General features: G+C 43.9%; 1 protein-coding gene across 16 annotated transcripts in view; it reads left to right on the plus strand.

Moving 5' to 3' along the window:
- KCNMA1 (potassium calcium-activated channel subfamily M alpha 1) overlaps positions 1 to 16479 on the plus strand; it is a 739336-nt gene that overhangs the window by 699303 nt on the left and 23554 nt on the right. For 10 of the 16 annotated variants that reach the window (XM_060034720.1, XM_060034721.1, XM_060034733.1 and 7 more), the window contains 2 exons: positions 2922 to 3035; positions 7994 to 8124. In XM_060034720.1, coding sequence (XP_059890703.1) covers positions 2922 to 3035; positions 7994 to 8124 — 245 coding nt within the window. Of the gene's footprint in view, positions 1 to 2921; positions 3036 to 3805; positions 3887 to 7993; positions 8125 to 16479 lie in introns of all 16 variants that reach the window. The other 6 variants (XM_060034718.1, XM_060034719.1, XM_060034724.1 and 3 more) reach the window with 1 other exon arrangement.

Here is a 16479-nt window from a genome sequence, read left to right on the forward strand (position 1 = left end):
TGCAAAGGAATTGAGTCTTTTCACGGCTGAAAATGGAATCTTTAAATAAGATAAAATAAAAGGAAGCTTTGGTTTGTTGCCGGTTCTGTAATGAAATACTGTTTTCCTAATACCGTGTGACCTGCATTTTTACCTGTTTTATGGGTGCTAGTCCTTGACGTACAAACCCGTATTTTCTCAAGTCAGCATTTGATGATGGATGTCAAAATACAAGCCATGTATTATGCATATAGCATTACCGATTTAAGGTGTTTACTTGTCAAGTTGAAGAAATTCAAAAACGTCACATCCACTGAATCTACACAGCTGTCACTTGCAGTTTTTCATGCTTTTGAATGAAACTTCTGATGAAAACAGTTTAGTTTTCCCCCTTCACTATTCTAGGGGAAGAAAACAGCAAGCATTTCAGTTGCGTGTTCTTGGTTACATGGTTGGCTGAAAAACACACATTCCAGAGTTTAGAAAGATGGACACTATACTGTCCTTCAAAGTTACTTAGCCTGTGCACAGGGTATCAGTATAAAGAATAAAATTAAGTGCAATCAGGGAGTGAACGGTAAATAAAACTTTTTTTTTCTTTCTGAAAATATGACACTCCGATGAAATTTATACACAGGAGAGCAGAAAACAGGAAAACTCGTTGATATCTTTCTGGCATTTCATGCATGATGTACTTCCAAAGCAACAGGCAATTATGAACACCTGTCATTTCATTCCTGGTAGATGAAGATTCCCACATACCTTCATGCCAGAAACAACCCAGTCTTGCCGCATTACCAGAGAGAGGCGCTAATCTCTCTGGTCACACAGTCTTCGGAAATTTGTTCTTGGAAACTTCGCAAGTGACTGTATCTGTAATTCCCTAATCCACTGATAAGCCCAGGTCGCCATCCACTACGGGCAAAGAAGAGAAAACAAAGAGAACGTGAACTTCTGTCTGCCTGTTCTATAAGGGGAAGGCAATTGGGCATGGCGGCCAGTGTGGAGCTGGCGGTGCCACTTGCCACGTGGCAAAATTAATTTTCACCAAAAGAATGTATGAAGAAAATAAATGTATCATGTTTATACGGCTATGTACCTCCTTAAAGAGGCAGCCATTTGACCTAGCTGGGATGCTTTCTCACCCTCCCTAAACTTGAAAATATGGTTGGGCCGAGCTCATTCTAATATATATTGAGATTTGGGTCTGAGACCCAAAGAAGCCCAAACTGCAAAAGTCAGAACAAGTAGGCTACTCTCCAGTTTACTGTGCCCACATCTACCTTATGGGGTCTGTGTCAAGCACACTGGGAAGTTCAAGGGTCCACTATAAGCAGGTGGCATATGCAGCAGTCAGGATGATTTCAGCTGCAAGTAAGAAAAACTCCTCAGTTTGGCTTAAACAAAAGGGAGGAAAATAAATACACGCATATATAAAAAAATATATAGTTGTGCATATATTGTGTATATATATATATACATAAATATTTAATACATAATACAAAATACATAAATATACATAAACAGACATTATATATAATCTCATTATTATGTGTATAATATATATAAAAGCTCATTACTACCTTTTATATTATAATCTCACTTATAAATGTATAAAATCTCATGTAGTAAGAAACCCTGAGATCAACTGGTTTTGATTCTAGGGCTGGTTAATTCAGGCACTAAGGACAGTTCTTCCTATCATTCAGTCTTTTTACCATTCACTTCAGCCAATTCATTATGTTGGCTTTGTCCTCAGTGGGCACCCATCCTGGTTACAAGACAGCTGCTACAGTTCCAGGCACTACAGGCACAAAAGCAATGTCCAGTGGATCAAAAGAGAATCTCTTCCCATGTGATATTTTTTAAGAGCAAGGAGACATCTCCTCAAGCACCCAGGCCAATTTCCTCCCACTTCCCCTTGGCCAGAACCCTGTCAAAGGCCCAGGTTTAAGTCCCTCACTGGCAAGAGAATAAGTAATCAATTGGTTTAAGGTAACAGTCAGGATAGGTTAGGTTATGCTGTGGTAACAACACCACCACAAACGACAACAAAACAAGTCTCAGTGGCTTAAAGCAACAGAGATTGATTTTTCACTCAGAATGCTTTGTGTGTCTGGGCTACTGTCCAGGGCTGCTGCCCAGCCTTCATCTCCATAGTAACCTGTGTTCCCACTGTTGCCACAGCCTGGGAAGAGAGATAGCAAGTCAGATACTTGTACCAGGGCTTCCCTGGTGGCACAGTGGTTGAGCGTCTGCCTGCTAATGCAGGGGACACGGGTTCGAGCCCTGGTCTGGGAGGATCCCACATGCCGCGGAGCGACTAGGCCCGTGAGCCACAACTACTGAGCCTGCGCGTCTGGAGCCTGTGCTCCGCAACAAGAGAGGCCGCGATAGTGAGAGGCCCGCGCACCGCGATAAAGAGGGGCCCCCGCTCGCCACAACTAGAGAAAGCCCTCACACAGAAACGAAGACCCAACACAGCAAAAATAAATAAATTAATTAATAAACCCCTACCCCCAACATCTAAAAAAAAAAAAATTACTTGTACCAGAAGTGATGATATGCGTTGTTCTGTTTGCTTTTCATGGGCCAGGACATTTCCTATGTCACGTGGTCATATCTAACTTCAGGGAGGCACAGAGGTACAATCCTCATGTGTGCCTGAAGGAAGAAGGGAACAGAAATCTGTGAGTAAGATCAATAATTGGTGTAAAGACTGTTTTTCAGGGAACTGTCAAAGTGGGTTAGAATCTTTTATAATGGTCTCCTACTTTGCTCTTCTGAAAACAGCTCATCAGAGTTTATCCTGGGAGTGCTAATTTTTGACTTGTAAATAATGCGTATGTTACTTTTTTATTGTGTATACACACTATACTTTCATCATTTCCAAATTTTCCACATTTCTGATTCTTCTTCTTCCTCTCTTTCCTTCCCACTAGGGTTCACACCTCCAGGAATGGACAGATCCTCTCCGGATAACAGCCCGGTACATGGGATGTTACGTCAGCCCTCCATCACAACTGGGGTCAACATCCCCATCATCACTGAACTAGGTAGGAGTGAATGTCAGCTTTGGGTGGATTTTTTTGGTCCTCTTTTCCAACCATGCAGGATATAAGGAGGTTGGCCTGAGTCTTAGCTCTTTCAGTGTGGTAGGCTCTCATGGGGTTTGTCTCGGGGGGAGATTGGAGAAGGGTATGGCTAGAAATATGACAGATGACCCAAGGGAAAACTGATCTATCTTTCCTCTGAGGTGAATAGATAGTTTCCTTATGCTGGTCACTGTTTTCAAAGGAGCATGAGATGAAGGGTTTGAGATTGGGGCATACATTAGGGAAGCGGGAGGAAGGGAGGAAAGGTATGGTCCAAGGATTTTTTCCAGTGATTCACATTGGAAGCATCTGTGGAAGGTCCCTCCCTGGAGGTACAAAGCCTCAGGTCTAAGCCAACCCCATTGTGAGAACTGCATAGAAACATTGGGCTAATATGTGATAGTTTTACATTTCATCTATTCTAGTTGAGCTTTTCAGCTAAAGGCCATTTTCACTGACTGCCGCTCTGGTCCAAAAAATGATGGGGCTTTGAGGGCCATGAACATTGGCCAGTGGGATCCAGCTTTTAACCTGGCCATGGCACTCCCTGCTACTCTTTGTGAATTTGCAAAACTGCTACGTGGTCTCTTCCCCCGAAGATAAACACTAACTACCTGTGGTCCTGGGTCCCTTTACTTTAGAATGTCTCCTCTGTTATTCCCTCACTCTTTTCTTTTTCTGTACTTTCCTCCACTCCCTTTCCCCAACCCTTAACTGCTGTATCCCATTAGCTAAACCTGGCAAGTTGCCTTTGGTATCAGTCAATCAGGAAAAAAACAGTGGGACGCACATTCTAATGATAACTGAACTGGGTAAGAAGCACTGTTTTCTTTCACATCAGTATCTCCTTTTGTTTTGTGGTTCGTGTTTCCAACTATCATCAGCTTGTTTTCTATTTCACCGGCTGTAACGGAAAGGCTACCCCATGGCACTGCTTTGAATGTGTTTTATTTGTGGCTCTGGTTGGAATCGGCTGTCTTGTTCTAACCTTCCTTAATGATTTTTTCCCCACACAGCATCAGTAAACCTTTGATCACACCCATCTGACCTGGCAGTTGTTTCCAAAGCATCTTTGCTCTAATTCATTTTCTTTGGCTTGGGCCTTTTTTTTTTTCCATGTGTCCCCCTGCTCCCCTCCCACCTTCTCCCTTCTATTCCTCTTTCGAGCACACTGTCAGTTTGACTGACATGTCTTCACAGCTCTCGGAGGAAGTCAAGGGAGAAATATAAAAATTTTAAGATAAGAAACCTAAGACGGTGCCTTCCCTCCAGCTGTTTATTTTCCTTTATTCTGACTTTATTTGCCTTTTTTTTTCCTACTCAGCCCTTTCTCAGAAGCTCTGGTTCTGAAGCCATAAACGCAGCCAGCTCATAGGGGACCCTTGCTTATTAAAGCCAGGTCTTAAGAAAGGATGCAAAGGATGAGCTTAGCAGCCACCAAGGCCCAGCCCTGCACTCTCACCCCGACTCCGCTGGCCCAGAGCCCTCTCTGGGCGGAGATTCGGAGCAGACTCATCTAGAAGATGAAGGCCTGTGGTCGTGACGGCATTTGTCAGGCTCTTCCCCGATTCCCCATGACTTGGTTAATAACTCTATGAAAAGCACCCATCGGCAGCAGGTCTCAGGACTGGGGGCTGATCTTCTAGATAGAGAAAGCAGGTGCTGCTTGGTGGAGGGTAGATCGAGAGATAGGGATCATCTGCCTTCAAATAGCTCACAACTGAAACGGACATGCCATTTTCTTGGCTCCAAAATATATTTCAAAATAATAGAGCAGGCTTTTAACACAGTAATCTTGCTTGCCAGGTGTCTGGAAACAAAGGAATAAATTGTCCACCATTCAGCACAGCATTATTGTCGATGTAGCTATTTATCAGGACAAATTCACTCAGGTCAAGGAGTGCCACACTATTTTCTGTTTCCAACAGTAGGACAGGTGTCTTTTTCATGTTTAGAGAAGTTGGCTAAAAGTGTAGGCTTCTGGATTGCTCTTCTCAGAGCCTTAGGCTGGTAAGGGACCCAGGGAGCTTGTGTGGCCCAGACTTCTGGTGGGAAAATTCATCCAAACATCTCTGTCTCAGAAAACCTCAGCAGCATTTCAGTATCACCACTGCCAGGAATTTCTTTGTCTATTTGGAATTCATGCGCTGCCAGCTAACTGGGACATCTTTATTTGTGACTAGTAGAAAAGAAAGAGCACGGTGCCCCCAGTCTGAGGCAACAATTCAAGTATTCAGCTACCACCAGATTTCTTTTATGAGCTCAGAGAACCTTCCGTGTGTTCACATCACCCTCACCTTCTGCCTTAAGCCCAATTTTCCTACTCGTCATACTGCCTTTAGCACTCAGACCGTCATCATCCTCTGACCACCTCCCCTCCCCCTATCCCCACAGATATTTACTGTTTACCTACAAGTTCTGAGATGTCTTCTGCATTACACTAGGCCAGTAAAGTGCCTTTTAAAAAACACAGATGGTGCAAGGTCAAACAAGTTTTTTAAACTGTATAGTATTCCAGTCTTCACACACTTGGGGAGTCCCAGTTGACGTTAGTGGGTCCAGGCTTCCTAGAAGTTCCACAAGAAGGAAATCTGTTTGAAGCTATTTAACCTGTTTCCCAGTTGTTTTTGATCACAAACATTTTGGGGTGACTGTTTTCATCACCTCTTAGCACCCACATAATTACTGTGCCGTGAAATAGGTTTCGGGTAACACCGGCTGCTCGCCCTTTGAGACTAGGTAACCCAGAACCCTGGCTCCTGCCTTGGAGTTCTTCCCCAAAGACTCGAATCCCTAGCTGGCTGACATTCTCCAGTCACCTGTCAAGTCTACCAAACCCTCCCCATCGTCGTGAGAAGAGGTAACCGACACTTCCTTTAGGCAGCGTCCATGTGTACGCCCTCCTCAGCTCTTACAGGTACTTAAAACCAGGTCCCTCTGCATCTTGTCGCAGGTTCACATTTTCCCATTCACAAAGCAGGAAGACTAAACTGTGGCCCACAGCGTGCTTCTGGGTAAATGAAGGGAGGAGAGGAAAAGCTGCCGCATGACCCTGGCAGGATCCCTGAGCAAGGCCTTACTTACGTGCTTCTGAGAGGGGCAGAGGGAAGCTGGGAATTTTCATAGTGTGAACAGCACATGGACAGAACGTGAAAGCATGAGAGCAGCTACCGTTCATCAAGGTGCCGGGCCAGGTTCACCAAGCAGAATCTCATAGGAGCCTCCTGACCGCCTCAGGAGAGCTGCTCATATTGCCCCCATTTTACAGAGAGAGAAGCTAAGGTGTAGGATGATAAAATGCTTTGCTCAGGGCAGTTAGTGACAGTGACAGGGCCTGGATTCAAAGCCCAGGTGTCAGGTCCTGGGTTTTGCATTTTCACTAGCCTGTAGCTCAAGCACTGCAAGGACAGTGGGGACCCAAACATGATAAACGTTGGAAGAACAGAGAGCAGAGATTTTCCCCCATTAGGGTCTTTCTCTAGGGAAACAAGATGGTGTCATTTAAAAATAATTCCATGCCCAGCCTTTTGTCCTATTATCATTTATTCTGCCTCATCCGATAAACAAACAAAAGTTAAAAGCAACAACAGGGCTTCCCTGGTGGCGCAGTGGTTGAGAGTCCGCCTGCCGATGCAGGGGACGCGGGTTCGTGCCCCGGTCCGGGAAGATCCCACATGCCGCGGAGCGGCTGGGCCCGTGAGCCATGGCTGCTGAGCCTGCGCGTCCAGAGCCTATGCCCCGCAACGCGAGAGGCCACAACAGTGAGAGGCCCGCGTACCGCAAAAAAAAAACAAAAAACGAAACAACAACAACAAAAGAAGTTATCCCGAAAGTTCCTTACGGAAAAAAAAAGTTAAAACAATAACTCTAGGAAAGAGAATTAGCTGCTGATACATTTAGAAAGGAATCAGAAAAAGGAAACCTCATCTATTCTTTTCCTAAAAGCACCATAATTATTCCAGAAATCACAAGCGCTCATCTCCTCCCCCACCACACACTTTCCCCGCCATTACTTGCTCTGCAAAACTGATAATTTCTGATGCCAAGATGGGAATGGAAATTAATTTGTCATTTAATTTTTAATAAGTTAAAGACATCTCGGTGACACAACCAATCAGTCTGCACGTGCGTGCCAGAGGAGTCCTTGAGGAATCCTCAGATGGAAATGAAATACAACATCAAATGCTGCGTCTGCTTGAGCTGAAGCACATAAAAGATTGAGCTGCTTAGGAGGGGAAAGGGAGAACGTGGGCATCCCCAAGCACCTCGGAATGCAGAGCAAATCTTTGTCAGCTAGCAGCCGGAGACAGCCAGGGGTTCATCCTTTGTATTGAACAGGACTTGGTGGGTTTGGGCCTGGATTAAGGGCCAGACACCAGGCACTACCCAGACCCATCCCCCCGCCCCGGGCAGGCTGTGGGTGGTGCCGGAGGGTGGATTCCTTGCTATTTTGCCTTTGCTATGCTCCCAATCTGTTGCTCTTCACTCTCAATCAATTGCTTTCTTTCCCTTGTGGCTAAACTTCCCACCCAGCATGGCTACTCATGGCTCCTCGTCCTTGAAATACGTCCATCTCTCAAAGGACTTAGCTACCAAAAAAACGCTTCAGAGTGTTTTTCGTCACGATCTAAAACTATACCAAAGAATTGACCAGCGCTGTCCACCAGCTCCACCAGCCTGTCGTGGAGCACGTCTGCGTGACGTCACTGCTCTCCAGGCCTGGGAACCTTGAACAAGCACCTCGGAGCAGTCCATTGAGTCCCACCGACCCCCACCCTGAGCTCCATCAACAGCTTCTCCCATGCTTTTCTTTCCTTTTCAGTGACTTCAGTGTTTCTAAACCAGTAGCCTGCTCTTTCTCTGACTCTGCTGCCCGCATGTGGTCTTTTGATCTAATTCTTACTTTATGCTTTTCCTAGTGAACGATACTAATGTTCAGTTTTTGGACCAAGACGATGACGATGACCCCGACACAGAGCTGTACCTCACGCAGCCGTTTGCATGTGGGACAGCGTTTGCCGTCAGCGTCCTGGATTCACTCATGAGTGCGGTGAGTAGGTGGGGGACACGGGGACCCAGGGACAGAGCGCCTCCAGCCTCCAGTGCATGAGGGGCATGGGCTGGAGCTTGAACTACCCTGGAGAGCCGAACCACACCGAGCTTGCCATCTGGAAGGGGATACTGATGTTATTTAAATTAGCACACAGGTAACCGTCTGATTATAAATTCTTGAAAGTGCAAGGAAGGCTATGAGTAAATACCGGTAAGCACTTGATGTGGTCTCGGGATCAGAGAAGGATTTCTCCAAAGAAAGAATATATATTTTATGTTGCTCAAAGTCTGAGCAATAAAGATGGGAGATTTTATGGGGAAGAGAATCCCCCAAAGAAGGACAGCAAAGGTAAAGGCCTGGTGGGGTACCTGACAGGCTCAAAGAAGGCAAAGAAAGCCTGCGTCGCTGGACCTCAGTGAGAGAGGGGAAGGGGAGGACAAGGCAGAGTTGGACCCGCAGGACCTCGAAACCCATTTTCGTGTTTCTGGTCTTTCTCTTAAGAGCAGTGAGGAGGCGTTGAAGGGTTTTAAGTTGGCAAGTGATGTGATCAGGTTTATGTTTTGAGGGGGTTGCCTGGGCAGCTGTGTGGAGGATGGCTCAGGAGGCAAGATGGCAGCGGGTAAGTCTGAGTAAGGGGCTCTCGTAGCGTGGAGTAGGGTAGAGCCCTCGGGGCTGGAGGAAGGTGGATGGGTTTGAGTGGTGTTTGTCAGTAAAATCGAGAGGACTTGGGAATAGATTGAATATGAGCAAAGGCGGAAGAGGACAAAGCGTCAAAGGTGTCTCCTAGGTCACTGCCAGTCACTGAGACTCAGTCCTGGGAGAGGCGTGGGTGTGAGGCAAGGCCTGGCCTGTTCTCTGCCCCAGTGAAGGCGCAGAATGGTGGCAGAGAGAGGAGGGTGGGCTGCCAGGGATCCAAAGCATCTTCAGTTTCTTTTATAACTTGATATGCGTCGAACAATCAAGGCATTTGTGTTTTCACTTGTGAGACCAAAATCAAATGACAACTAAAAAGTAGGTCCCGTCTCAAAGAAGCCATCTCGAGCTGCAAAAGGCAAAGCAGACCAGAATGGAGATTAGGAAGTATTCCCACTGAGTGGCTTTATTTATTGTATAGAAAAGTCTTTTTTGGGGGGAATTCTCAACTTCACTCTTTTTATAAATACAGACATAGGCTGGATAAAAACTGACCTTTGGAGAAACCACAAAAAAAGAGTTTTACTGAATCCATTAAAACCATAAACATAGCCCAGAGAGTTTTTATACACATATATTTCTTCAAATGCTTAAGAAGGCTATTCTCAAAAAAAAAAAAAAAAAGAAAAAGAAGGCTATTCTCCTGCATGTGTTAAACAACTGATAGGCTAATTATGCATTATTCTCATCTATTCATTAAAGCTAATCCCAGAAGGACCTCTATTTGAGGAAAGAAAAAGCATAAAGCTTTTTAAGACTAATTTAGGTTATTCTATATTCCTGAATGTGGTCCAACTACAAGCATATCTTAGTGAAAAATCAGAATTATAGATTTAAAAATAAATATGAAACAACATTCATCTGAATTAAGGTTGACTGGGCTTCATGCCATCCCACTGCTTGCCAAACCAAGAAGGAGAGAAAGCAGTCCTTACTGAAGGCCATCCTGCTTTCCCAGGGCTCACGACCTTTCTGATGGTCTGAGGGTACTGAGCCTCACCTTTCTACCTGCCAGTGATGTTGGGCTTCGTTTGGGCAAACTCCCTAAGCAGGCCAGAGGGCATGATGGAGGCAACAGGATGTGCTTATTACAGTGCTGTATTCTCTGTAATAGTCCTCGCAGTCTCCAAGTCCACTTTCAAACAGATTTCTGTAATTCATCTCCTCAGAAGATTCATTTTATTTCTGATCCTAATCAGACAGATTTCAGAAGACTGTTCTCACTAAAAGATGATGAAACAGTTTATAGTCGATGTCTTTTCAGAACTGTAAAATACTCGATCCAAATTTTTAAAGATCCACACTTACAAAATTGTTTCCACAGATCAGACACGCCATATATTCCAGGTGGGACCAGCTACATAATTTGAAAGCCTACTTTTTCATAAGTTACTAAGAATTTCAAAAGGGTGACAGCAGAGCATTGAACCAAATGAGGGCCTCTTCTGAGCGTGGGCCCTCGGTGACAACGCAGGCCACACACCCATGAAGCCAGCCCTGGTTCCAAGGGATACAACTGTTTTTAAGCACCAAAGCGCTTCACCTCTACACAGTCAAGGGGGCACACTGTGGCCACGGGGTGGGAGTGAGTGGCACATCTAGATTTGAGTCGCACCATTCTCTCTACGGCATCACTGTAGAGAGAAACTCAGCTGAGAAATCAAAGTAGATTGGTTTGACATTTTTTAAAAAATCTGTCTCTAATCTCCTTTGAAATGCAAACTAAAATGTTTGGGAGAAGGTGGCTAAGGCGTGTATGAATACAGTAGTCTGCTAGCAAAGCAGCACTTCTCAATTCCAGCCTGGGAAAAAGCGGTGTCAGGAATCCAGTAACCGTCATTGTCAGGATCGGCAGCAGCGTAATTTATTGAGGGTCCAGCACTGTACAAAGCGCTTCATTACTATTACTGCAGACAGTATTATTTTGGACAATAATGTGAATAAACCTGCTCTAAGTGTTGAAGCAAGACCTATTTAACTGATCCACTGTTGTGACTTCTCAAATCATTACTCAAAATGCCTATCCACTTATTCCAGGCCTTGTTTTCATTGTCTAGGATAAGCAAGTCCCACAGTGAGGTCTCAAATTGGATCTGGTTCAACAGACCCAATTGGATCTAGACCTTCTGATTACTTGTGATTTCTTGGCATTTCACCCCAACCCTAATTTATGGAAAAAAAAAAATAGGAGATTATCTCGTACCAAGGCAGTAAGTAGAAGGAACTAAAAGGGTTGGCAGGAATATAAATTGAGAAAGTGAGACTCCAAACAGCGGGAGCTGGGGGTAAGCTTCCATCTCAGGCATTCGCTTACAAGCAATATCACTACATCCACACGCACATCTCTTTAGATGCCTATGATCTCCTTTTTCTAGCGCTCCTCCCCAAATTGCCATTGAATCGTGTGTCTAAACACTCTCTGAATATTGTCCTTCATAATTCAACTCCTGCTGCTCACCGCTTCATTTGTGAAGAAGAAGAATGTTTTGATTCATCACATGCATTCCTAGAACAGCTAGGGATGTTACAGACATGGCCTCCTGGCTTCTCCCTGCAAATCAACAGCAGAAACACATGATGAGTGGGAATAATTATGCTTATGGGTATATGCCTCTAAGAAGAAGGACACAAGAAATGTATTTTTCAGAACCATCCAGCTTGATGCTCATACACACATGAGAAAGATGAAAGGAAGCCTCTTGGTAAAACTGGCTCATGAGTATTTAGATTTCTTTTCCACACAGCACCCACTTTCCCCTACCCTCACCCCAGTTTGAGTTCTACCCGGACCCTCCCTAGAAAGAAAAAATTAGGGACTCAAGAGCCAGACTGCTTGCCTGTGGATCCCAGCACTGCCACTTACTGGTTGTATAACCTTAACCTCTTTTTGCCTTAGTTTTCTCATCTTTAAAATGGGAATAATAGTAGTACCTACCTCACAGGACTGTTGAGATGATTGAATGAGTAATGAGTGCAGCGCTTAGCACATGGCAAGCTCTGTATGCATGTACTGTTATTAATCAATACATTATTGGGCACTTACTAAATACCAGGCACTATTATTCATGCTGGGCATCCAGCAGTGAAGAAGAAAGATAAAGACCCTGCCCTCGTGTGGTTTGAACTGTCATTCTAGTGGGCAGTCACTAGGTAAGTGACAGTAACAGTGGGTACCTGAATAATGTCAGATAAGGATAACTAATTTGAAGAGCAGGACATAGTTTGAATGGGTGTGGAGACCTATTTTAGCCACAGTGGTCAGAGTAAAACTGTCTTAGAAGGTAACTTGGAAGCTGACACTGAAAATCAGAAGAGAGCAGCTGGGGGTGAGGGTAACTAGCTTTCCAAGGCAGAGAGCTGGCCTCTCTTCCAGAAATAACCGAACTTATGTTGGTAAGACTTTAGAATAGGACCATCTGGAAGATGAATCACATGATGTACTCTCTTAACTGTACTTGCATGAAGGGCTGAACCCTTGAGGTACGTTACCGAGAGGGCTGAGTTCTCAGGCAGCCCAGTGCCATGTGACATCAGTTACCTAAACAAATTCTTCTTCTGTAGCTCTACTCCTTACACTCCACTCAAGAGCCACCATTGAGGCAGTCAAGCTCACAAGGAGACAGACAGTCCACCGTCCACCGTGCAACAGGTGAGCTAGCACCGCTGTCAGCATGGCAGATGGACTCAGAATATGCCCCTGCTGTCACATAAGGCCTGTCACATCCAGGCCCAGGATGGAAAAGAAAATCAAATAGTTCTCGTCCCTCATGAAAGAAAAATACTAAAACTAAAAATCTACACCATGAAAACTAGCAAATATAAAAAATGGCAGCTATGACATGGAAAATGACAATTTTAGAGCAATTATAAACGAAAGGCAAAGTGCCATTAAAGTTAAGGCAATGTTATTAAAAGATGTGTTAATTTTCAGTTAAATTTTCTATAAAAGACCAATTAGTTTAAAAGGCTTGACAGCATTAACTGTGAAACATAAGCTCTGGTAATTATACTTCAAAAAAATAAAAAGGAAGATGCTCCAGCGTGTTGGAGACCCAGGTGCAGAGGGGCCTCCGTGGAGCAGGCTAGGTGGCGCTGCGGGCTCAGATTTCCCTGGTGCAATCTGCTGGTCCTTTCCCCAGCGTTTCTGGGTTTCCTCAATGTCTGATATTCTGTCTACTTAACAGAATCTGAGGATCCCCGAAGTTCAGAGGCTCAGGGGTCACACACGTGATCTGGGCCAGCTCTCTGATATTAGAGCTGAGAACGCAGAGGCACGGGGAGAAAGGGATTTTCTAAATTGGTTGCACTGTTAGCTGGTTGTTCTTTTTATAAACAGTCCTTTATTGAGTATTTGTTGTGCATTAGAATTACACAAACTATCTCATTTAACACTATCCTGTAATCTGGGTTTTGTTTTGTTTTGTTTTGTTTTAATCCCTGTTATATGGATGAGAAATCCAAGACCTAGAAAAGTTGGGCAACTTTCCTATTGTCATAGCTATTGAAAGGCGAAGCAGGGATCTTAGACTACAGCAGCTGAATTCTGAAGTCTACACATAGATCCCGAGGTGCCATGTTGCCATACTTAGATGATAGGCTGCCCTGACCAGATGGGGAACCCTGACCTTAGCGCTGGGAAGAGGGACTCCCATATTCCTTAGACTACACAGGTCTCTGGATCCCAGGCACTGAGCAGGACCCTGGAGAACTCTGTTCCCCAACAAACACGTGACACAGGAACAGCCATTGCAAAGGCCTCTAGCCAAAGCATCCCTGAAGACTAGTCCTGCCAGGGTTGGAGGTTCTATGTGAGACTCCCTCACGAGGCTTCTAGCACAGGCATAGTGAACATGGGCTATGGTAGGGCACAGAAAAGACCAGCAGTGGAAAAGCATAGGAGGCAAAGGATCACACCTACGTATTAGAGAGTTCTGTGTTTCTTCAATCTAGTGTTTCCGTTAACCCAGAAAAGAATTGTGCCTTCTGGGTCAGGTGAGTTGTAGAGAGGTTTATTCTAGCTGCCACATCCTGCACAGGGATAGTCTTTGATGATTGGCATTTGAAGTCCTAGCACCTGGTTTGCCCCCATGATGCTGAAACAGTCACTTCCTAGGCAGAAAGCGCTAGATGTGATATTTAATTGCAGACTGCTCTGTACTCTGTGAGTGGTACCCTGGCCCCATAATGAAATGTGTGCCTTCCAAAATGGCTGACTGGACAGCCTTTTTCAGGAGAAGCATTGTCTTTCCACTGAGTTGCTCAGATCACAAAGAGACCTTGAAACATGCTCGGAGCATACCCATATGCAGTGCTCAAAGTACTTCCCTGCAGCTGAATATTGGGGCATCAAAATGGGGGCAAGAGTGCTCTGCTAACAGACATCATTATTCTCGGCCACAGCAGGTACTGTGGCCCAAAGCACTGCTCCTTGATGCCTGCATGAAAAAAGAGAAAGGAGAGAGATCTGGGATATAGTCCCAGCTCAGGGGGCAGAGAATTGTGTTCAGTGTCATGAGTGGTTCCAGAATTTTTCAGGGACCTGTAAAATGCTCTGACCCACCCTGAAATTATACCCCTTGATGGGCAATTTTGAAAGTGACACACTCTTGGAGTAGCGTACAATTTCAGTCCAAACCAAGATCCAGGGATTAGTAGGTGCTCAATAAATGTCAGCGACTGATTGATCGAAAAGATTATGCTGTTTCAGTGTAACTGATTTCAACGCAGAAGGGGAAACATGTGAAGGTCAAATCCTAAAGATCTGACGAAACAACAGCCTTTCGTGATGACCTTCCTGACTTACCGTTGCAGAGCAGAACTTAGAGTGTTCTTTGTTTAAGAACCATTGACTGTGTTTTCCTTAGACAATGTATTCATGTTCAGTTGGAAAATTTTGAAAGCTCAGATATATATAAAGAAGAAAATTTAAACAAACCATATTCCCAACACCCAAAGATCAGCATGGTTAGTATTTTGGTATATTTCCTTCCAGATGGGTAGATAAATATGGAATCACCCAGTTTTATATCTTGGTTTTGTTTCTTTTCAAAGTTATTATTTTTCTCAGAGTGTTTAATCATGTCATATTCTTGGGTATCACTGCAAGACCTCCATAGGACTTCCTGAGACTCAGACATATGGTTGTTCCAGAATCTATTTAAACATTATCTATTGTGGGGCATTTCCGTTTTTAATTTTTTTATTATAACAGTAATTAACCCTGCGATAAGTATTACTGTACGTAAATCTTTGAGCAAGAAGCAACTTATTACCTTGAGGTAAACTTACCGGGCTTTTAATACATGTGAACATATTTAAAGCTCTTGGTAGACATTGCCAGATTATCCCCCAGAAACAATTGTACCAGTTGCACTACCATCACTGGTGTGTAAATGCCATCTCTTGCACTTCAGCGGGCACTGATGATCATTTTCCTTAGGGGGCCCTTTAATTGTGTTTATGGTAGTTCTGAAGTACACATAATTTTAATTTGTGTGTAGAACCATGTAAATGCATATTTTGTGAATTCTTCTATAGTTTTTATGCCTAAAAAGGGCTTGCTGAACAAGACAACTCATCAGGTATCCTGAGATTGGTTAAATATTCAGCTATATTTTCATCAGGTTGTTTGTGGCTATGTTTTTTGCCTTTAACTATTTTATAGCATTTACCTCCTTCTCCCCTCCCAACTTTATTGAGATATAATTGATTTATAACATTATGTAAGTTTAAGATGTGCAATGTTATATGTATACATTGTGAAATGGTTACCACAGTAAGGTTCATTAATCCATCACCTCACCAGCAATTTTTTGTTGTCATTGTTCCTGAGAACTTTAAAAGTCTACTCTTAAGCAGTTTTCAGATATTCAATATGGTATTGTTAAGTGCGGGCACTATGTTGTAGTACGTTATGTCCCCAGAATTTATTAATTATATAACTTCAGTTTATATCCTATGACCACCTTCACCCATTTCCCCAACAACCAATCTGTTCTGCTTCTGTAAGATCCACTTTATTTAGATGTCACATATAAGTGAGAGTATACAATCTTTGTATTTCTCCGACTTGTTTCACTTAGCTTAATGCTCTCAGGATTCATCTGTGTTGTTGCATATGGAAAGATTTCCTTCTTTTTATGGCTAAATATTATTCCACTGTATATATACCACATTTTCTTTATCCATTCATCTCTCACTGGATACTTAGGTTGTTTCCGTGTCTTGGCTATTGTAAATAATGCCACAGTGAACGTGGGGTACAAAAGATATCTATCACTTTGAGATAGTTACTTCATTTCCTTTGGATATATATCCAGAAGTGGAATTGCTGGATCATATGGTAGCTATCTATGTTTGTAATTTTTCGAGGCACCACCATACTGTTTTGCATAGTGGCTGTATCAGTTTACATTCCCATTAGCAGCATACAGAGGTTTCCTTTTCTCCTCATCCTCACCAACACTTGTTATTTCTTGTCTTTTTGACAATAGTCATTCTAACAGGTGTGAGATGATATCTCACTGTGTTTTTTTTTTTTTTTTTTTTTTGCGGTACGCGGGCCTCTCACTGTTGTGGCCTCTCCCGTTGTGGAGCACAGGCTCCGGACGCGCAGGCTCAGCGGCCATGGCTCACGGGCCCAGCCGCTCCGCGGCATGT

Source organism: Delphinus delphis, chromosome 16 (genome assembly GCF_949987515.2).
Source record: "Delphinus delphis chromosome 16, mDelDel1.2, whole genome shotgun sequence".
Lineage (NCBI taxonomy): Eukaryota > Metazoa > Chordata > Mammalia > Artiodactyla > Delphinidae > Delphinus > Delphinus delphis.